The 21,560-nt window shown below is 54.8% G+C and overlaps 1 protein-coding gene across 1 annotated transcript; it reads right to left on the reverse strand.

Annotated features, from left to right (window-relative positions):
* Positions 1–4,202: 4,202 nt before the first annotated feature.
* On the reverse strand, positions 4,203–19,938 carry MYLK2 (myosin light chain kinase 2). The gene is made up of 13 exons (XM_032295308.1): positions 19,815–19,938; positions 19,603–19,702; positions 18,690–19,110; positions 17,490–17,788; positions 15,675–15,780; positions 14,901–14,994; positions 12,277–12,386; positions 12,054–12,195; positions 8,087–8,157; positions 7,833–7,961; positions 7,118–7,270; positions 6,838–6,970; positions 4,203–5,165 (listed from the first exon to the last, which is right to left on the reverse strand). The coding sequence occupies exons 2-13, from the start codon at positions 19,652–19,654 to the stop codon at positions 5,085–5,087; spliced, it is 1,791 nt and encodes a 596-aa protein (XP_032151199.1). The 5' UTR covers positions 19,655–19,702; positions 19,815–19,938; the 3' UTR covers positions 4,203–5,084.
* Between the last annotated feature and the right edge of the window lie 1,622 nt (positions 19,939–21,560).

Consider the following 21,560-nt stretch of genomic DNA (forward strand, 5'->3'; position numbering starts at 1 on the left):
CCAGCTAATGTTTTGTATTTTTTGTAGAGATGGGGTTTCACCATGTTGACCAGGATGGTCTTGATCTCTTAACCTCGTGATCCACCCGCCTCGGCCTCCCAAAGTGCTGGGATTACAGGCTTGAGCCACTGCGCCCGGCCCTCCCAACAGTTCTTACAGCCTCTCAAGCAGACATGGCCCAGCCTCTACCGGGTCTCCCTGCCTCCAGCCTCTCTCTCCCATTCACTGACCTCCCTAGCTGCAGGGATCCTTTGTAAGCCTGGATCCAATCTCCTTTCCACGGTTCCTCATTGTCCCAAGTTAGCTTGCCATTCCAGCTCCTGCTAACTTCTCCAGACCTATTTCCTGCTTCATCTGATTCGAAAGCCCTACTGGCCTGCTCCAAGGTGAACTTATTCTCAGCTCCAAGTCTCTGGACAGCATTCTCCCCTGTCTGGAAAACCCTGCTCTGTGTGTGCCCTCAGCTTGGGTGTGAGCTGAAGAGAATAGGGGTTAATGTCTCCTTCCTTCCTCATGGTTTGATGAGTTTCCTTCCAGCTTCACCATGAACCCCATCCTCCCACTGGGGTTCCAGAGGCTGGGAGCTCCTCAAGGGCAAGGACCATGACTCAGTCACCCCCAGGCTCTCACTAGGGGCCAGGCCCAGAGCCAGGCTCAACAAATGGTTGTGAAGTGGCCGCTGTGTGGGAAGAGTCAGATGGCCGGCCTCGAATCCTGCCTCCCCTATTCACCGGCTGGGAGCCCACGGACTTGTCCATACACTCCTTGTGCCTCAGTTTCCTCATCTGTGAAATGCCAATAATGAAAATACCTACTCATGGGGTGGGGACAAAATGAGTTAATTGATGGGAATCACTTGGTATAGTGTGTGGTGCCCAATCAATATTACCCATTAACACGAAGGAAGAAACAGGTGTGTAGGCAGCAGCACAGGTAGATTGGTCCAGGTGGGCACATCCTCCAGGACAGCCCCGGCTGCCTCATGCCCTCAGGGTAGCCCTGTCACTGGCTGAATCTTTACCCACCACTGTCTTGTTGGGTCCAAGGTGGCCAGTGGAATTCGAGGCCACCAGACCCAGACAGGAAAAGGCAGCGTCACCAGCCCTGATGTAATCCAAACCAGATGTGGCCTTAGTGGCTTCCAGACCCTTGGGGGTGGTCATTGTGGGCCTGGCTAAGGCCCTGAGTCAGGAAATGGTCTTGGAGGAAAGCTTTCTGGGCTGGGACCAACTGGGAGGAGCACTCCCATTGAGGCTGTTAACCCTTCTTAGCTCACAAAGAGGGCCCAGGACCCCATTCAGGGGAAGCCCAGGCAGAGGCGCCTTACAGGGGAAGACCACAGCATCAGCATTGGGAAGGACACTGAGCAGGAGAGGCCCACGGCCCTGGTGCCTGTGGTGGGCAGAGCAAACCATGCAAGGGACAGGGAAGCTCAGCCTGACACCGGGGAAATTGATGCCCTGGGAACCCTTGCTCAGTCCTGGTCCAGCTTGGCAGTCCCAAACCAGCTATGGGCTCCCTCCCTCCATCTGGCAGCTCCTAGGGTGAAAAATCTTTTTTCCTTGTAGCTGCCAAGGATGGGAGCATTCCTGAAAGCAATGGGGCTGGGGCCTCAGCCTGCAGAGAGGCAGACCCCGCTCTCCACAGGGGCCGCGGCCGCAGCTTTGCCCTGAGTGTGCTCCATGGCCCTCAGTGGGAACATGGTGTCTTGGAACCCACATTTCCCCACCCATGTTATCGAGTCTATAGTCTCTGCCTCTGGGGACCAGGGGAGGCCCAAAGGAAGCACCCGATGAGTCATAAAGAGCTTTCTAAGATGTGCTCCTGGGAAGGGGTGGGGCTGGGTTCTGAATGGGCTTTTTTTTTTTTTTTTGAGACCAAGTTTTGCTCTTGTTGCCCAGGCTGGAGTGCAATGGCACGATCTCAGCTCACAGCAACCTCTGCCTCCCACCTCCCAGGTTCAAGCGATTCTCCTACCACAGCCTCCCGAGTAGCTGGGATTACAGGCATGTGCCACCACGTATGACTAATGTTATATTTTTAGTAGAGACGGGGTTTCTCCATGTTGGTCAAGCTGGTCTCTAACTCCCAACCTCAGGTGATCTGCCCACCTTGGCCTCCCAAAGTGCTAGAATTACAGGCGTCAGCCCCTGCACTGGCCTCTGAATGAGCTTCTTGCACGGGACATGTTAATTTGCTGTGTGGCCTTAGCCAAGTCACTTTCCCTCTCTGAATCTGTTTTTTTCACCTGTAAAATATGGTGCATGAGCACCCCATCCCATCTCTCAACTGTCACAATGGCCCCAGGAGTGGCAGAGGAGAAAAGAGCTGACGTTGTCATCTTCATATTACAGAGGGGGAAACTGAGGCTTGCACTGGGAGTCGGGAGTCCTGGGTTCTAGTTCCAGCTGTTACTGTCTCTGTTGAAGGACCTTCCCCATCTTGGCCTCGGTTTCCCCAGCTGGATCCAGGCCCTGCATCTCTGCTTTGGCTGGACTTCATTTCCTTCCCTCCCCCCATGGTGGTGACTCATCCCTCATCAACACGCTGTGTGGCCGACGTTCAGCCTGGGTGGGGGCCAGCAAGGCCGAGAAAACTACTCGGAGGAAACCACAGGCCTGGCCCAGCTGGCAGGTGGCGGACGGGCAGGCAGGCAGGAATCCACAGCCCTGCCCATAAGCACACCTCCCACCAAGAGCCCAAGCCAGGTTCCCCAGGCCCCCAGAGACCCAGACTGCAAGAGTCAGGCTCAGGCCTCAGAGTCACTCATTCACCAGCCCAAGTGATACTACTGCAATGGGACTCTGAACTCCTCGGCTCAAACAGGGCAGGGACCACAGTGAGGACAGTGTTCTTGAAGGCAGGAAAGGGACAGGATGACCTGTCAAGGTTTCTGTCCGAGGGCAAGTCTAAGGTTTCTCAGGAGGCAGACAGTGGTAAAGAGCAGGTACTCTGGGCCCAGACCATCTGGGTACAAATCCTGGCTCTGCCACTGACTAGCTGTGTGGCCCTGAACAAGTGGCTGAACCTCTCTGAGGCTTGGCTTCCCCCTCTGAGAAATGGACACAATACCTCGCAGAGTCACTGGGTGCAGCTGACATGGTCATGAACACAAAGCGGCGCCCAGGGCCTGCAGCCGGCAGGTGCTTGACACATGTTAACTGCTGTCTCTGCTCTTCCTGCTAGAACCTCTGTGTTCCCACAGGCCAGTCCCACTTAGTCGTCCTCACAGCCAGAAAGGCTGCTACCTATCAGGGCTCAGCTCTCTTGCCCTCTGGGCTCCCCCTCCAACAGATGGAGCCTCCCCTGCCCCGCACTGCTGACCTGGGGTGAGGGGGCTATGACAACTGGGAAAAAGCAGAGAATAGTCCTGTCCCCTGAGGCCCACTGGAGCCCCCCTCATTGCAGACCCAGCAAAGGCATCGCAGGCTCGCCGGACCTGGCCTCCACCTGGAGACCTGGCTCTCTGCTTATACCCTGTCCTGGTAAGAGACAGAGTGAACGCATGCGCAGAGCCTTGCTCTGGGAGACAGAAGAGTTTGTTTCAAGCCCCAGCCCCTGATTTGCTGAGTGGCATTCAAGTTCCTTCTCCCCTCTAAGCCTCAGTTTCCTCCTCTGTGGAGTGAGGATAAGAACATTATCATTCCCTGGGTCAAGAACAGCCCTGAGCAACTTTAGGGCCCCACCCTCTGAGGTAGATCCCAGCACTGCCACTGTCTCTGGTTCAGTTTCTCCCTCTGTAAAAGAGAAATAATAATACCTGCCTCGTGAGAATCGCATGAACCTGAGAGGTGGAGGTTGCATGCAATGAGCCAAGATCGCACCCCTGGACTCCAGCCTGGGCAACAGAGCGAGACTCCATCTTAAGTAAATAAATAAATAAATAAAACCTGCCTTGTAACCGTGCTGTGAGGAGTAACTGAGTTAACACATGCACAGGTGCTTTAAGTAAAGCTGGGCACACAGTAATCACCCACCCGGTGTAGGCTGTTGCTGCGATCTCTCTCTCACAGGTGAGGATACTGAGGCACAGCGTGCAGAAGCCACCTGCCCACATCACGTGCTCGGCAGTCTGGCGCCTGAGCCTGCGTGAACCACTGCACTGTGAGCTGCTGGATGTTGCTCAAGTGCCCGGCCCACAGTAGGTGCTCAGTGAACTGTGGTCATTGGCAACCTCACACCAGCGCAGGCGCACACAGAGGGAAGGAGGCCACATCCAACCTGTACATTTATTTACAAGGCACAAGCTGAGAGCAGGTTGGGGGCTGCCCCATGGCCTTCTTACTTATCCTGGGCCTGCTGACCCCATCATCTGAGGCCATGGGTGACCCCCGAGATGGGGGCCCTGAGTGGTTGGGTTGGGCCGTCTTGGCCCTGAGGCAAGCTCCGGGGTGGTCTCCTGTGTCCCCTGGCTTCTCCCCTCCCCCTCCACCAGGCCTGGGCTAGGCGCCCTCTCTCACACAGAGTTCCTGTGTGTTGGTGGTTGCAAGGAAGGTGGGTGGGGGCCAGCCTGGGCCAGATGGTGTGGGCTCGGCCTTATCTGCTGGGAGTGGGGCGGTGGGGCACGGAGGTCCTCTCTCACAAAGCCTGCTCTGTCTCCCCTGGCAGCTGGGCCTCAGGAATCGGTGTTGCAGCCTTCCTGCCCCGCCAGGAGCCTCCCATCCACGACCACAGAAGCCCTACATGCTGAGACCCCCAGCCATCGCACCCCAGCTAGGAGCAGGCCCAGGCTGAGGATGCCCCCAGTGGGGAAAAGCAGGGGTCACCAGGGTGGCAGTTCAAAGAGGAGGAGCTGGGGAGGGAACCAGGAGCGGCTTCAACGGGGTGGGGGTGATCCTGGAGTCTGGGTGTGGCTGACAGGCTGGAGCCCTGTCTGGGGAGGCGCTAGCAGGATGGATTCAGGCCACACTCTGAGGCAGCTCACATCGGGGAAGCAGTCACTGCGCAGGGGCATGGGGAGCCCCGAGCCTCCCAGCCTGGCACAGCCTTGTCCTGGCGAGCCTGCCCTGGGGACCTGGCTGCCTTCTCTGGCCTTCTGGACTGTGTGGCCTCAGCCCCGGCCGCTGTGTGGCTGTGCCCAGGGCTCAGACCCCCAGAGCCATCAGTGCCCCTGAGCTGCTGATCTTCTTGAAGCGGTTGGCAGCGCTGACAGCAATGAAGTTTTTCTGGAGGATGGAAGAGAGGGAGTCCCAGTGAACACCCAGGCAGGGGGGAAGCTGCAGGGTGTCTGAGCGTCCTCCTTTAGTCCCCTTGGGTCCAGGAAAAAAGCAGAGAACAGTCTTCTCCCCTGAGGCCGCTGGTGCCACCCTGCTGGAGTGGGGCCCCAGCAGCCTCAGGGGAGAGGACGGTTCTATGCTTTTCCCAGTGCAAGGGAAGGCGCAGTGCCCAAAACGGCCACAGGAGGCGCCATGACACTGCATTGTCCAGGACTCCTTCCCTCATTCAACAGATGGGTCAGCCAGACCTGAATGGAGGACAGCTTTGCTCCAAATACTCTATGGCCCCAGTTTGGCTCCAAGTAAAAGATAAACCCTTGCCATGGCTGATGAGTCCCTCCACATCCTGTCCCCCTCTTCCTCTCTGACTTCATTCTTACCTCCTTGTTCACCCCACTCCATCCATACTGGCCTCCTGCCTGTTTCTCAAACTCACCAACAGCACCTCCGCCTCTCAGGGCCTTTGCACTGGCTATTCCCACTGCCTGGAATGCTCTTCTCCCAGTATTGGCATGGCTCACCGCTCCCCACTTTCATGTCTTTGTTCACATTTTTCAGTGAGGACTCCCTGACCCCCCTATTTAGAAGTGCAGGCCGGGCACAGTGGCTCACACTTGTAATCCCAGCACTTCAAGAGGCAGAGACAGGAGGATTGCTTGCCTGAGCAACACAGCAAGACCCCCATCTCCATAAAATTTTTTAAAAATATTAACTGGATGTGGTGGCATGAGCCTATGGTCTCAGCTACTCAGGAGGCCAAAGTGGAGGACTGCTTGAGCCCAGAAGGTCAAGACTGTAGTGAGCTGTGACAGTGCCACTGCGCTCCAGCTGGGGAGGCAGAGTAAGACCCTGTCTCCAAAAAAATAAAAATAAAAGTTCAACCTCTCCCCTGGCAGACAGCCCTTATTTTTTTCTAGAGCCCTTCCTTAACCCTGCCTACTTCCCCAGGGCTCTAGAAAATGCCCCACTTCTGCTAGGTGCAGTGGCTCATGCCTGTAAGCCCAGCACTTTGGGAGGCCGAGGCAGGTGAATCATGAGGTCAGGAGTTCGAGACCAGCCTGGCCAATATGGTGAAACCCTGTCTCTACTAAAAATACAAGCATTAGCCAGGTGTGGTAGTGGGTGCCTGTAACCCCAGCTACTTAGGAGGCTGAGGCAGGAGAACTGCTTGAACCCGGGAGGCAGGGGTTACTGTGAGCCAAGATCACACCACTGTACTCCAGCCTGGATGACAGAGTGGGACTCTGTCTCAAAAAAAAGGAAAAGAAAATGCCTCACCTCCCACCAAAAGTAAGTCCACAAAGACAGATCTTCGTCTCTTTTGTCCACTGCTGTATCTCAGTGGCTAGAAGTAGTAGATGCTCAAGAAATATTTGAAAAATGAAGGAAGAAAGCCGGAGCCCTGGATGGGTGGGGCTGGGTGGAAGGCTAGGTGGAGGCTCCACTCCAGTGCAGGAGCCAGCCAAGGGCAAAAACAGAAAAGTCAACTCTGTTTTCCAGACAGGTCCCAGCCTGGTCAAAAGAACCTGCCAAGGCACAGATGGTGGAGGCTTGGATCTGGTGCCAGGATCTCTTCCCACCCAAAAGCCCTCCCTTCTCCCCACCCCGAATCCAGCTGTACCTTCCAGCGCCTCTTCATGAGATATTTCTTAAGCAAGATCTGGGACTTAAGGCGTCGGTTACAGCGCTTGGCTTTCTCCGCCAGGTTGTTGAGCCAGGGGTGGGCGAGACACTGGGCAGCGCTCATCCGGGCCCTGGGGAAGGGCAGCATGGTGGCGGTGGGCAGCATGCCCATGAGGCTCCGGGGGCTCTGCTGGCCTCTCCACCTGGCTCCCGCCCTGCTGGCACACAGACACGCTAAGCTTGCACACACACAGTTCAGCTTCTGGGGTGAGCCTCACCTCTGGTCCTTGACTATGAGGTTGGAGACAAAGTCTTTGGCCTCGTCTGATACGGCCTCAAAGGTCTCTTCGTCAAAGTACCAGTTGCCAGATAGGACGTTGTTTAGGGTCTCTGTGTCATCATCTCCCAGGAAGGGGGAGAGGCCACTCAGCCTAGAGGGAGGGGATAGCAGGGGGCAGGGAGGTGAGATTGGAGGTGCTGAGTCACCTTCGGGGGTAGGAAATAGGGGCAGGTCCCAAGAGGCAGCACCATGTGCTGAAAAGACCCCCAGCCTCTCATGGGACAGACCTGGGTTTGAATCTGGCTGGGTGACTTTGGGCAAGTCACTTCCCCTCTCTGAGCCTCACTCTTCTCATCTGTAAAATGGGCATAATCATCCCAGCTTCCCGGGTGACAGTGAAGATGAGGAATGACGAGTGCAAGGCATGTGGTGAGCACATGGGAAATGACCACTGCCTCTCTGCCCGCCCCAGGTCATCCGAGATGTGCTATCCAGATGCTATGCCCTTATAGGGACCTTGGTTTTTCCATCTATAAAATGGGTACCATGTTCCCCTTTCCTATTCTCCCTAGCACTCCCAACCCCAGCAAACCCCTGACTGAGGGATCAGGGAGGCGGGACCACCTTACCAGGACCCAAGGGCCAATCTTGGCCTCGGCCAGTCACCCCCATGCCCCACCAACCCCATAAGCACTGCCCGCCTCGGAGCTCACAGCATGTAGGTGATCACCCCCATACTCCACATGTCTGTCTTATCGGAGATTTGGTCATAATTCACCACCTCAGGTGACAGGAACTCTGGGGTCCCAAAGTTCACCTTCAGCTTCTCGTGGGGGTTATACCTGGAGGTGAGACCAAGGGCTGAGAGCACAGCTCCTGGCATGTCCCCATGCCCCCGCCACCCCACCCCTGTCCCCTGCCAACCTCAGAGGCTTGTCCTGTCCTCCCCAACCCACCCAGATGGTACCTCCGTGCCAGCCCGAAGTCAATGATCTTCACCAAATGCCCCGTGGTGTTGACACACAGGATGTTCTCTGGCTGAGGAGAAAGGGGGTGGCCTGGGTTGGCCTCTGACCTAGCTCACCCTCCCTCTCCCAGGTCCATGTGAGTCCCAGGCTCCCTGAGGCAGAGGCCCAGGCTGCCAGAGTAGGCAGCTGCCAGAGACCCTGCAGCCCTGCCTGCTCTGGGCACAGAGATCTTGAGGCAAGTCCCGAAGAGGGACTTGTGCGAGGCCTTGAAGCACAGGACCTGCTGCGAGGGGTTCGGGTGAGATTTCCCTTCATCTAAGGCCAGGAAAGGACAACCACATGCTTTTTTATTTGAGATGGAGTTTCGCTCTTGTTGCCCAGGCTCGAGTGCAATGGTTCGATCTCAGCTCATCGCAACCTCCGCCTCCCGAGTTCAAGTGATTCTCCTGCCTCAGTCTCCCAAGTAGCTGGGATCACAGGCATGCGCCACCATGCTCAGCTAACTTTGTATTTTTAGTAGAGTTGGGGTTTCTCCATATTGGTCAGGCTGGTCTCAAACTCCCGATCTCAGGTGATCTGCCCACCTCGGCCTCCCAAAGTGCTGGGATTACAGGCGTGAGCCACCGCGCCCAGCAGAACAACCACATTCCGGTGGCTCTGAGGATAGGGAAAGGGAAGCCTGCGGAGAGAAGGCATGACAGCCCGCTACTCCCTGCCCCAGGCTGGGGGGCCAATGCAGGACCACCACCAGATACGTGACACTCCAGAGAGCAGAGAAAGAAGATGTCAGCTCAGTTCCTGAGAGTAAGCCTCTCACAACACAGGGCTTCACACCACTCCAGGGTCGCTGGAAGATGCGCTACTACTGTCTCCCCAGTTAGGGAAGATGCTGAGCTGCAAAACATGAGGCCCAGCACCACTCACTTCCTCGCCTTGGCTGACCAATCCTCCACGAAGGCCTAAGAGGCACACGCTGTTACCTTGAGAGAAAACTGTGGCATTGAGATACTATTACCCTCCATTCCCATTGGACAGCTGAGAAAGCTGAGGCTCAGGCACAGAAGTGACCTGGTCACAGTCGCCCAGCAAATAAGCGACAGAGCCAGGATTTGAACGCAGGGCTGACTCCGGCACTGGCCTTGTGATGTTCCTCTTCCACCACTGGCCCTGCACTCTGGGGCAAATGTAACATGACAGGGTTGGCTCTTCCAGGGTGGAGACCACCTTCTCCTGGCCTCCCTGTTCCCACCCTCAGGGTCCAACAAAGGCACCCAGTAGGGGCTCAGCCAAGGCTCAGGGGGAACCTGTGTCCCACGCACAAGTGAACACGTGGATGAAGTGACTGTAAGCCAGATCCTGTCTACTCTGGACCTCCGTTTCCTCTTCCTATCACACAAAGACTCAGGGCTAATCTGAGGTTGCAGGTATAAACATTTTTAAGTTAACAATGGTTCAAAGGCAGGAGATTTTGTACAAAACCCTGAATTCCAGGGTCTCCTAAACACTGGAAGTCCTGGCCACATGGGCCACACGCCTTGGAGCAAGTTGCCACTGACACCCTGAGACGGGACAACAGTCCTCCAGCTCTCCCGTGATCGCCGCCACCCCCGCCATCCCTCCCATTCAACATGTTCTTGGTATTTGTCTGGGTTCTGTGGGCATTTGATTCAAGTCCCCTGATGAAATGCTCTCTGAAGGCGTATTTAGGACTGATAGATTCACTTAGAGCAGATACTAATGATTTTAATAGCTTGGCCTGGTGTCCCACAAAACAGGAAGGAAAAGAAGGGTCCCGGGGTACAAGCACTTGGGGAAATGAAGCAGACTCAATTCTCCCTTCAGAGATTCTCAGTCTACCAATGAGAGGCCCTCAGAAGCCCTGCAGCCAAGAGACCCAGGACACGGCCTTTGGACTGGGGTGCACTCAACCTACTTGACCATGAAATACTTTTTTGATGAAAAACCTATTGTTATCCTGAAAAAAACACATTTTAGACGGCAGAGGCTCATGACTGAGCTCCTCAGAGCACTGCATGTTAACTGGGGGACCCTATTCTACCCCAAAGAAATTAGCCTTCACAAGGGAAAGGCAGGCCTCCAACATCATAACGCAGGCACCAACCGCCCCCAGCTCAGTGAAGGGGCCGCCATCTGCCCAGTAACTCAGGACTCACCCTTGACCCTTTCTTTTCCTAGCCCCCACCCATGCAAACCCTCAGCACATTAGAGTGGCTCTATTTCCAGAATGTATCCTCCGTCGGGCCCCTTTCTCTCCCCACCCCCCACTGCCACTCTGGCTCAAGCCCCCAGCACCTCTCTCCTGGCTTACTTACTCCGTCAGCCTCTAAATTCCCTGCATCCACTCTGGCCCCACTGAAACCCACCTCCTCACCCTGTTTTTGACCTCCTCTGTCAGTGGCAGTGATACTAACACACCTAACCCAGGGGGCTGTTGGGCAGATGGCACCCTCACTCACACAGCACCGGGCATAGAGCAAACATGGCACAGGTGTCAGAGGCGGCAATAGCATCTCCTGCCTGCTTCAGACCCGTGCTGACTTCAAGTTCACCCAGTGCAATTCCTCATTACTCTCATGTATTTTCTCACGCAGTTTTTCATTGCTTAAAATGACCTATGTAGTTAGTCATTGTTTTATGAGTGTTATGAGTGTCTGTTTCCCCTGGAGGCTCCAAAAGACAGGGACCATTTCCTTCCTAGTCCCTATAGTACCCATCACGTGCTTCTCAAATGAATGAATGAAAGTACCCAGCACGTGCTTCTCGAATGAATGAATGAAAATATCATCCACTTTGCTGATGGGTGCTCACGTGCCTCCACATTAAGATTCCATGTCCTCCGCTAGCCTTGTCACTTGACCTACAGCACTGACACCTGCCATCGGGACCGCCAACACCCTGCGCTCCTGCTGCCCTTACCTGCCCCACACCCAGAGCTCCACAATGAGCTCTGGACAGCTACTGACAACTGATTGGAGTTGGTGCAATGTTTAAAGCCTATCTGCTCTTCCTGACCTATTATGTGCACAGTATTGAGCAAGGTCAGAAAAGGGATATCAGACCAGGCACAGTGGGTCACGCCTGTAATCCCAGCACTTTAGGAAGTCAAGGTGGGTGGATCACTTGAGGTCTGGAGTTTGAGATCAGCCTGGCCAACATGGTGAAACTCATCTCTACTAAACATACAAAAATTAGCCTAGTGTGGTGGCACATGCCTGTAATCTCAGCTACTCAGGAGGCTGAGGCAGGAGAATTGCTTGAACCCAGGAGGCAGAGGTTGCAGTGAGCCAAGATCTTGCCACTGCACTCCAGCCTGGGCAACAGAGTGAGACTCTATCTCAAAAAAAAAAGAAGAGGAATATCAATATTCTTTCATGAAACATTTTTGTTAGCGCCTACCTCATGCACATTGCTGCACTGACTTATTTGAGAGCTCTAAGAATGCAGGAATTTTTATCTGTTTGATTCACCACAGGATCTCCACCACCTAGAGCACTGCCTGGCATAAAGTAGGCCCTCAAGATATATTAGTTGATTTTGAATAGAAGATCAGACATGTGTTGTACCTATCACGGGCCAACACTGAGGCAGGTGCTATTACAACACTCATTAGCCACTTGTCTGTGCGACCCACTGAGCTTGGGGCTTACAGGACTGCAAAAGGCCTTTCAACAAATACTTAGTACTAGATTAGAACTTCCATGAAAGCTGGGACCATGTCTCCTCTCTCTCTCTCTCTCTCTTTTTCTCTCTGTCTCTCTCTTTGCTGTGTCCCCATCTCCTGGCACTTGGTAAGTGTTCCATAAACCTTTTCTGACTCTGTGAAGGGAAGGATAGATGAAGGAACAGAGGGAGGGATGGAGGGCGGGGGATGGCTGGTGACAGCGCTGATCTCAGGGGGTCAGATGCTGCCCCTGACCCTTCCCAGAAGGCCCCAGTCCAAAATACCTTGAGGTCCAGGTGCAAAACCCTCATCTTGTGCATGAAGAGGATCCCGTCACAGATCTGCCTGACAAACACCATGGTGTCCACCTCGGTCAGCTGGTAGTCCTCATCCACAATCCTCTCGAAGAGCTCTCCGCCCTCGATGCTGTGTGCACAGACCCCTCCACGGCTTGCTCTGTGCCTGCTGTACCCCCGCCCAGCCCCTACCCCCACTGCAGGCACTCACTACTCCATGAACAGGACGATCTCATGCGGGGTCTCAATGGCCGCGTAGAGCTGGATCAGATTGCGGTGGTTCAGCTGGTTCATGACCTCGATCTCCAGCAACACCATTTCCTGGGGACCAGGGAAGTCAAGGGTACCAGCCGGCCACCATCACTCCCTGCCGCCTACCCTTGACCAGGCCTTGCCCGGACCACTGCCCCGCCTCCTCTGTGCTGGTCCCCTTGTCTCTCCCCTCCCACCGGCCCCACATCTGTGGTCCTCACCACTCCAAGTCATTCCTGCTGGGACATCTTCCTTTTGCTGGCTCTTCTCCTGAGTACTGACATCCTGAGGGCTCCACCCTTCCCCTCATCCCTTCCCTCTCTCTGCTCTGTCCCTGGGCATTTGCATCAAGTCTCATGACTTTACATTTAATCCAAAGTCATCAACTTCCAAATACATATCTGAACCTTAAGCACTCCACTGAACTCCAGACTCCAATATCTCCAACTGTCCACTTGCCTTAGTTTTCTAATAAACATTTCAAATCTATCAAAATTGTCCAAAATTAAACCCTTGACATTACCCCTTCCCTACAATTGAGTTGCTCTCAGCTTGCCCGGCAGCAAAAGTACCCCCACGCTTTGTCCAAGCATGCAGGACAGAAAGTTAGGAGCCGAACTAGGTTCTTCCCTTACTCCTGCATCCTCACACCCCACATCCAACCCAACTCTTCAGCATATCTACCTTCAAGTTAGATGATATATCCAACCATTCTCACCTCCTCCACCACTGCCTTCCTAGTCTAAGCCACCATTCTTCGTCACTTTCAGAACGTCGCAAGCCAGCCGTCACATCGGCAGGCTGATATACAAGCTGTAATAAGAATACTTACACCATGGGAATTGGCAAATGCTGCAAATCAGGCCTCGCCCCACACCTGCCGTACCCAGAGCCAGTGGTTAAACACTAACCCTTAAACACTATGGGAGGAAAGGCTTGAGGGCCAGAGATGGCAAGAGGTGCCAGGGAGTGAGGGTTCGGGGCATCCCAGGCAGAGACCGCAGTGTGGGCACAGGCCTCGCAAAGTGCTGGGATTACAGGCGTGAGCCACCGCGCCCAGGCGTTTGCGTGTTGTTGTAGTTGCTGTTGTTTTGCTTTATGTTTTAGCTGTCTCTCCCTCCATTCCAGCATGTCAGCCCGTGAGGGCAGGGACGTTTTTAGTTCACTGACATTTCCCCAGCCCCTGACCCAGTGAATGGCAGAGGAAAAGCACTCAATGACCATCAATTGATAACTGACTCCCGTTCACTGAGCCGCAGGTAGGTACTGAGCACGTATACGGAGCTGGAGTCTGTAATAGAGGCCGGGGACCTAGGAGTCAGTGATACGGATCCAGGCCTGTCAAGTGGGAGAGACAGAGAAGGATGTCATCACATAGAGAATGCACTCCTGGCCGGGCGCGGTGGCTCACCCCTGTCATCCCAGCACTTTGGAAATATGAGGCAGGCAAATCACAAGCTCAGGAGTTCGAGACCAGCCTGGCCAATGCGGTGAAACCCTGTCTCTACTAAAAATACAAAAATTGGCCGGGCATTCTGGTGTGCGCCTATAGTTCCAGCTATTCAGGAGGCTGAGGAAAAAGAATAACTCGAACCCAGGAGGCGGAGGTTGCAGTGAGCTGAGATCGCACCACTGCACTCCAGCCTGGGTGATGGAGCAAGACTCCATCTCAGAAAAAAAAGAAAGAAAGAAAGAAAAGAAAATGCACTTCTTCCAGTGTGCTTAGAGCCGTGATGGGGACCCAGGGCTGCAGCAACTGGCGCTGCTTCTCACGCTCTCGCGAGGCTCGGGCCTGTGCCCACACTGTGGTCTCTGCCTGGGATGCCCAGAACCTCACTCCCCGGTACCTCCTGCTATCTCTGGCCCTCAAGCCTTTCCTCCCATAGCCCCCTCTGCCAGAAACTCTGTCCCTGCCTTCTTCACTGGAACACCTCCTCATTCCTCAAAGCCCTCACTCAAAAGGCAACTGGTCCAGGAAGCTTCCCTGACCCCTTGGCCTGAGTCAGAAGCCCTTCCTGAACCCCCATGCTACCCTGCAGTTTCCTTGAGTGACAGCTCTGATCACACAAGGCTGCTATTACCTCCTCACACAGCAGACTCCCTCACCCTGCCTGCCTGAATCCATTCATTCCTTGAACAAATGCTGCTCAGGGCCTCCTCTGAACCCAGCCCAGGCTGGGCGCTAGACGCAAAGCTCTAGACTAGGTTTGTTGACCTTGGCATCAGCTCCCTGAGGGCGGGGGCCACATCCACTTCACTCTGGGACCCCCAGTGCCCAGCACGGGGCCTGGTCTAGAGCCCACACTCACCAGTGTTTGTTGAACTGAACCAGAGGGGGCATGAATAGCCCGTGCCAACAAGGGAGGCCCCCAGATAAGTTCACTACCTGAAGTACCTGGTTGCGGGCGGGGGCCTCAGGCCCCTGCAGCAGGGCTGTCTGTCCATCCCTCTATCTGTGCAGCATTTTCACTGCAACAGACTCCCATACCAGGCGCCGGGTTCAGCAGCGCCAGTGGAGGGAGGCAAGAGGTGCCCACTCCAAGGGTCCCCTCCCTGTCCTGGGTAGCCTGCACCCCCTCTTACCTTGTCTTTGGGAGTCTGTTTCTTGATGACCTTGGCTGCCAGCTTGAGGCCTGTGGCTTTCTCCATGCAAGTACAGACTGCCCCAAACTTGCCACTGGAAAGAGAAGAGGCTGTGAGTGAGGGGACCCCATAGCCCACCAGAGTCAGTGGCATTCTTTGTTCTGCTTCTAACTTGGTCCCAGACCCAGTGGTGCCTCTGGATCCCCCTGGGTGAGAGGGGAGCACTCACCCCAGCCAGCCCTGACTCCCTCCTGAAGCTGTGAGCTGTTCTGCCAGGACAAGGGCTGAAGCAGGTTCTTTGAACCACACAAGCCACGTGCACAGGAAGGGCAGACGTGTAGGGAGGATGGCCCTGGGATGCGACCCTTAGAGGTTTAGGGCAGGCAGGCCCTGGGCCCTGGGGGAGGGCACCTCGAGGCAGAGGGAGGATCTGCAGAGGTACAAGACTGAGTCAGGGCTTTTTACAAAGCAGGAATCACCATGAGGGGGTCAGTGTGGTGCCTGGAGCTGAGACAGCGGGAAAATGCTGTGTGTTTCCTACCGAAGCACCGAATGGCTGATGGTGCATCTGAGTGAGTGATAGCAACAGCAGGTGATGTGAGTACATCAGCACGTGACAGCTGTGCACAGTGTGTGTACCACACAGGGGTGAGCGTGTCCACATGGCCATGTCTAAGCAGGGTGTGTCTGGGTCCTGCACAGGGAAAACGTGAAGCCACAGGAGCCCGGTGCTCTCTCTGTCCATGAGTGTGCAGTTGGGGTCCCAGATCTCACCCTCCAAGTGCCTCCTTGGAGTTCATGCTGAATTCACTGTTGACATTACCGGTCCTCAGCTCCACCATGCGGTGAGGGAAGGGGGCCGGGGGTGGCGGGCAATCATCTGGGGGACAGAGCACAGTCCTCATGATCAGTGCCAGGGGCTACTGAGGATTCCCTTGGCACCACCCCCTCCTGCTGACCTAAGCCCCATCCAGGGAAGTTCACTAAGTGATACCTGGGAACACCTGGCTCCAGGATAGGGGCTGTGGGGCCCAGTTTCCAATGTCAGTTCACAGAGTGGCCGTGGGAGGCCTCTGCCTCTATTAGAGAGGACCCAGTTTCTCCCAGCAGGACAAACGGAATGGGAGCTTGGACTTCTGGGACCCTCTGCATTATAAGGCACGAGGACTCCACCCCAAGCTATTTGCATTTCCACCAAAACCAAACAAACACAGCAGCTATAAAGCAGAACGCCAGGCAGTGGGGTTGCTCTGTCTCAGTGATGGCATAGGTGGTTGCACCTGCCCACCCGCCATCGTAACAACACCGCACGCTGGCCAGACCGCCCATGGCGGGGCGGCACCAGGGACCGGGCTGTTTAGTGGGAAGATGTCGCCACCTAGCGGCAAGTCTGGGGAACCTCGCTGCCTGAAGGCCGGCAGGCTGTCATCAGGAATGGAAACCTCTTTATAAATAGCAAGAGGTGGCGGGGAAGCCGGGCTGGTGATAAATCAGACAGCCTTTGGAGGTGGTTCAGATCCCGTCACCCTGGGATGTGATTCTGGGGCGGGGCGGAGGTCTCCGCGGCTGCTGGGGGCGGAGGCAGGGCTCCTGGCTGCCGCCCAGCCGCCAGGTCCTCCCACCCTGTCTGGGTGGCATGGTGCCGCTCACCAGGCAGGCTGGCGGATCTCCCAGGGCAGGCAGGGGGGTATCAGGACACTCTGGGCTCCCCTGACCCCATCTCACCCCACCCCCAGCCCTGCCGCACCCCTGCCCAGGCCCTTTCCCTATTCACCTGCTGGCCAAGCTCACTTACACTCCGTGCTCTCTGCTGGTCCACAAATAAGCCACCCGCTGCTTGTCTAATCATCAATGAAGGCCACTCCACAGTCCTGCCCCATTGCACATGCCCAGCTTTCTTGGTCACTGCTCCCACACACAGGCACCTGTGCTCCTCTGCTCATGAACCCTCTATAGCTCCCATGACCCCGCCCCACTATGCAGTTTAGTTACTAAGCCTGGCATTTGAGTTCTTCTACAGATTAACTCCAAATTCCATTGCCCAACAAGTTTGTGTTACTCCAATAAGCTGCCTGATCTTTCTCTTTTTCTTAACCCCATTTTAGTCAAAGTAGAAGAAAGTCAAAAGTGGGCTCTGGAGTCTGGGTGGCCTGACAGGTTCAAATCCTGTCTTCACTATATTTTTGGGCAGTTCATTTCCCCTTTTCTGAGCCTTCCTTTTCCCATCTATCAAAAGGGAATTCTAAATTTAAAAATAAAAATAAATAAGATTGAAAAAAGCCAGGCATGGTTGTACATGCCTGTAGTCCCAGCTACTCGGAGGCCGAGGCGGGAGGATCACTTGAGCCTGGGAGTTTGAAGCCAGCCTGGGCAACATAGCAAGACCTTGTCTTTTAAAACCCACAAATGAATAAATATACATTAAAAAGGGAATACTTTCTGGAGTTGTGTGACCCTTAGATGAATGGGCCTGGGTAAGGCGTGGCTCAGGACAGTTCAGACCTCCGAACAGGGAGACTTGGGACTGACAGCCCCCTTCCCTCCCACTGGCCCCAGGGCAGCCCCAGCCCCCACCTGCCCCCGGCCTACCCAAAATCTGGAAGCAGTCCTCCTCCCTGGCTGTGAGACAGAGGGCCTGCCCCACCTCGGATTTCTCTGAGGGAACAGCCTGGAACTCGATCCCCTTCGAGGTGTCCCCTTGCACCTTAGCCTGGCCAGCCTGGCCTGGGGTTTTCTCTCCCACTTCCTTCTGGCTCTCTGCCAGGATGTTCTTTCCTTCTTCTGCCTTGGCCGGCCTGGGATCCGTGGGGCTGTGGGTCATGGGCACCCCTTCAAAGGTGAGCTCTGATGCCTCACTTGGGGGCTTCTTGGCCAGCGGCTTCTCAGAGCTGGAAGGTGAGAACACAGAGGTGAAGCCCTCAGCAGCCACGGCCTGTGGCATCAGGCAAGTCTCAATGCAGCCGGCAGAGCTAACACAACCCCATGCCGAATGCATGGTATAATACAGCCAAATTCACTTGGTACAAAACTGAGGGATGTTCATGGCTGTGGTCATTATCTTGGCTACCAACACACTAATAGATCATTAATAACTATTAATAGGACTGTTGATATGGTCAATCCTCATGTAGATACAACTAGGGAGTTATGTAACTCTTGATTCATACAAACTGTTGTGATAAAATTGAGATTAATACATAATTATCAAATTGATATGGTAAGTGCTATTATTGCGGCTTACGCTATATCATGAATGACCTCGTTAGCATTCAGGTAAGTACAACTGATTGCATCACAGATGTGCTCTATTTTGGTTCTGAAGATATTATCAATGATCCTCCAGTCTGGTTATTAGCCATCTTTTCATATCTTAATAATTACATTAGGAAGAACCGGGAAATGCTGGATGTCCTGGGAAATACATAGCCTTTTGCCTGACACCTTTAGCCTTTCTGCCTGGCATCTCAATCCTGCCCTTGGCTAGACCCAAGCCCATGGAGTAAGGAGAACTCTGGAGCCTGGAAGCCTAGAGAAGAGATATCCAGCCTAGGTGTCTTTGAGGATCCCTCTTGTCTGACATTCCAGTCCTCTATGCATTGTGGCAAGCTTCTGGTTTCTGCAGGGGACAAGGTGGTAGAGGCAATGCGCAGGACAGCAGAAGCCGAATGTCAGAACTACCCTCCCCAGCACTGAATGCGATGACAACCATGCCTAACACAAGGGAATGAAGCAGGACCCTTGGAGATAGAGCCACAGGACCCCTCCCAAATCCCAGGAGGGGGTATTCACCTGGAGATGATGGCGGGACAGCTGGGGCTATGCAGAAAGGCCGGTGAGCCCCTCCTGGCCGCTGCTTGGCCCTCTGCTGCCTTCTTGCCCACCCTGGGTTCTCCAGGATCCTGGCTGCCTGAGGCTCCCTGCTCAGCCTTGGGCTTCTTGACATTGGCCTTGGCTGTTGCAGTCTGCTGGGGCAGGGCTGCTGGGAGCCCAGCACTGCCCTCCGCGGGCCCCCCACCCCTGTCACCCTCTCCCTCTGGGACTTGGCTGCTAGCTGAGGGTTGGGACAGGGTACCACCCCCTTTCTCTGGGGCAGGGGCTTTGGCGTCTTTCTTCAGGGTGGGTAGACCCGGAGCTTTCTTTAGGTCTGGGGGGCTAGGGCCTTTCCCGGCAGCCAGAGGTTCTTCACTTGTGGGACCTTTAGGTGCCTTGTCTGCAAAGGAGGTGAGACACCCATCAGGATCCACCCTCCTTTCCCTCCCTCCCCACCCAGGCTGGGCAAAGACCAGCTCTGGGTCCAGATCACCACCCAGGCAACAACTTGCAAATGCTTGTCCCACTGAGTCTCTGGGGCCACTTGATGGGCCCTAGAGATGGGCTACCGGGACCTTGGAGGGCCTCTGTGGGAGGCTTCCAGCCCTTTGGGTTGGCCTTGGTGGCCCCACCATCCCTTGCCCTGACTGTTTAGGTGCATCCTCAACAGCCATCCTGGTGGCTTCACATTTTCCTGATCTCTCCAGGAAGGGCTTCATACAGGCCCTGGACCCAGCCCAACTCTAGCCAGAGATTCCTCTGATTTCTGGGTCCCCCATGCACCATGCAAAGAAGGCTCAGGCACAGAGCTCCCACTGAGGAACCTTCCCAGCCCTGGATTCAAACCCCCCTTCCCAAGCTCCTCCCTCCATCTCCTGTCCCAGCTTGGCACCTGTTGACGGGCTCTGAATTCCCAGCTCAACTGCTCCATTTTCTGTCGCCATGAGGTAGGGAGGCGTGGGCTGCTGCTTGTCTAACTCAAGTCTTTCTAGCTGCAGAAACAAGAGCAGGGTGTGTCAGGCTCTCTGATTCCTCCTCTCATCTGGCTGCAATGAGACAGGAAGCCAGGAAGCCGAGACCTGCTAACTGAGGGGAGAGAGGTACCTGGAGCAGAGAGGGGCAACCCGGTGGCTGTCTGTCTCCCGGCGGCTGCTCAGGAGCAGTCCTGGGCAGTTGTAAGGGATTGGGCCGGGTGGGCAGAGGCAGAGGCAGGGGTGTGGGCAGTGGAGGCGGGGACAGAGGAGAGGATCTCTTACACCAGGGGCCATGTAGCTAGGACTGCCACCACCTGTCACTCTTGGCCCCCGTTCAGAGGACACGGCATTCTTCCCATGGCCCGACTAGGGGGAGAATGGTGTTGGAACAAGTGGGAAGAGAAAAGGGAGGGGTATCTGGGGCCCTGGGGAGCAGCCCTTTCCCCAGGCCTTGCTCAGTATCCCTGACTTGGACAGGATCAGAAGGGGCCTGGAAGAAGAGGGGTACTCAGGCAGGGCGCAAGGGCAAGACCATGCCCAGGCTGAGCCCTGGCTCTGCCCACCTGTGTGCCACATCTCCCAGGGCTCCCCAGAACCTGGCTAGAGTCACAAAGTCCCAGGGATAATCACCCTGACCCAGGCATCCAGCTCTGTGCCCCTGACATCTGGACCTACTTGGATCATCTTTGGGTAAGAAAGTGTCTCGGGGGCACTTCTCAACATTTCCATAGGTCTGAAAGCTTTTTCTTTTAAAACTGTCCTTTTCTTGGACTCCTGGGGACATGGAATCTGCCCTGAGGAACCATGGGAGATGGACAGTGCTCTGTGTCTCTCCTTGAGCTTACCCAGTTCTCACCCATGATCCACGTGGAAGAGGGGACTGGCAGAGAGTCTTTTCAAGGATCCTCCACTACAGTCCACTACAGTGCCCTTGGGGGCACTCTAGCCCGAAGTGTTCAAGCTGAGATGGGATGGGAAGAGCTATGATCCAAGGAGCTTTCCATCACCCAGAGCCTTTCTCAGAGGGGCCCTTGAGAACTCGCCAGAGCTAGGTGCATTGGAAGAAGCTGTAGAGGGCACATGCAGTGGCTCACACCTGTAATCCTAACAGTTTGGGAGGCTGAGGTAGGAGGATCACTTGAGGCCAGGAGTTAGAGACTGGCCTGGGCAACATGCCAAGACCCCATCTCTATATTTTAAAAAGTAAAATTAAAAGAAGTAGCTGTAGAGTGGTTGTCCAGGTTCAGGTCCTGACGGCAGCAAACCAGTCACTTCAGTTCATGGCATCGGCTCCTCTGTCAAATGGGAAGCCAATGGAAAACCCCTTGATGAAAGAAAAGAGAAGGCAGCCCCTCTTCACAGTGGGGAAATAGGGACCTGTACAAAAAGATTGAGGTAGCTGTTAATGAACTGACAAAAAGTGACCACAAAAGTGGGGGCGGGAAAGCAAGGTGCAAAGTAGCACTAGAATGTGCTATCATTTGTGCAAAAGGAGGGGAGAATAATATGCACTATTTCACTTTATACACATAAGAATTTATTTGGTAGGATAAGGACTTGGGCCCAGGGGTGGGAAGGAAACATCACCGAATATACTTTTTTGTTTGAACCATGAACTATGTGAACAGGTTACTATTCAAAATGAGTGATGTTTTTTTATTTTGGTGAGCAAATGTCAAGGGTTTTTGGTACAAGCTGGTAAAACCAGAGTTGGCGCTCCTTCCCCAGCCTTGACTGCTTTTGTCCTCCCTGGCTGTCCTCTCCAGGCCTGGCCCTCCTCTCCTCCATTTTTCTTCTTTAAAGTCCAGCTGATAGCCTGTCGCTTCCAGGAAGCAAAAGTAACAGCTGATGCTTCTATGGCGCTGGCATGTGCCTG

Source organism: Sapajus apella, unplaced genomic scaffold, assembly GCF_009761245.1.
Source record: "Sapajus apella isolate SASKATOON/1434 unplaced genomic scaffold, GSC_monkey_1.0 scaffold33, whole genome shotgun sequence".
Classification (NCBI taxonomy): domain Eukaryota; kingdom Metazoa; phylum Chordata; class Mammalia; order Primates; family Cebidae; genus Sapajus; species Sapajus apella.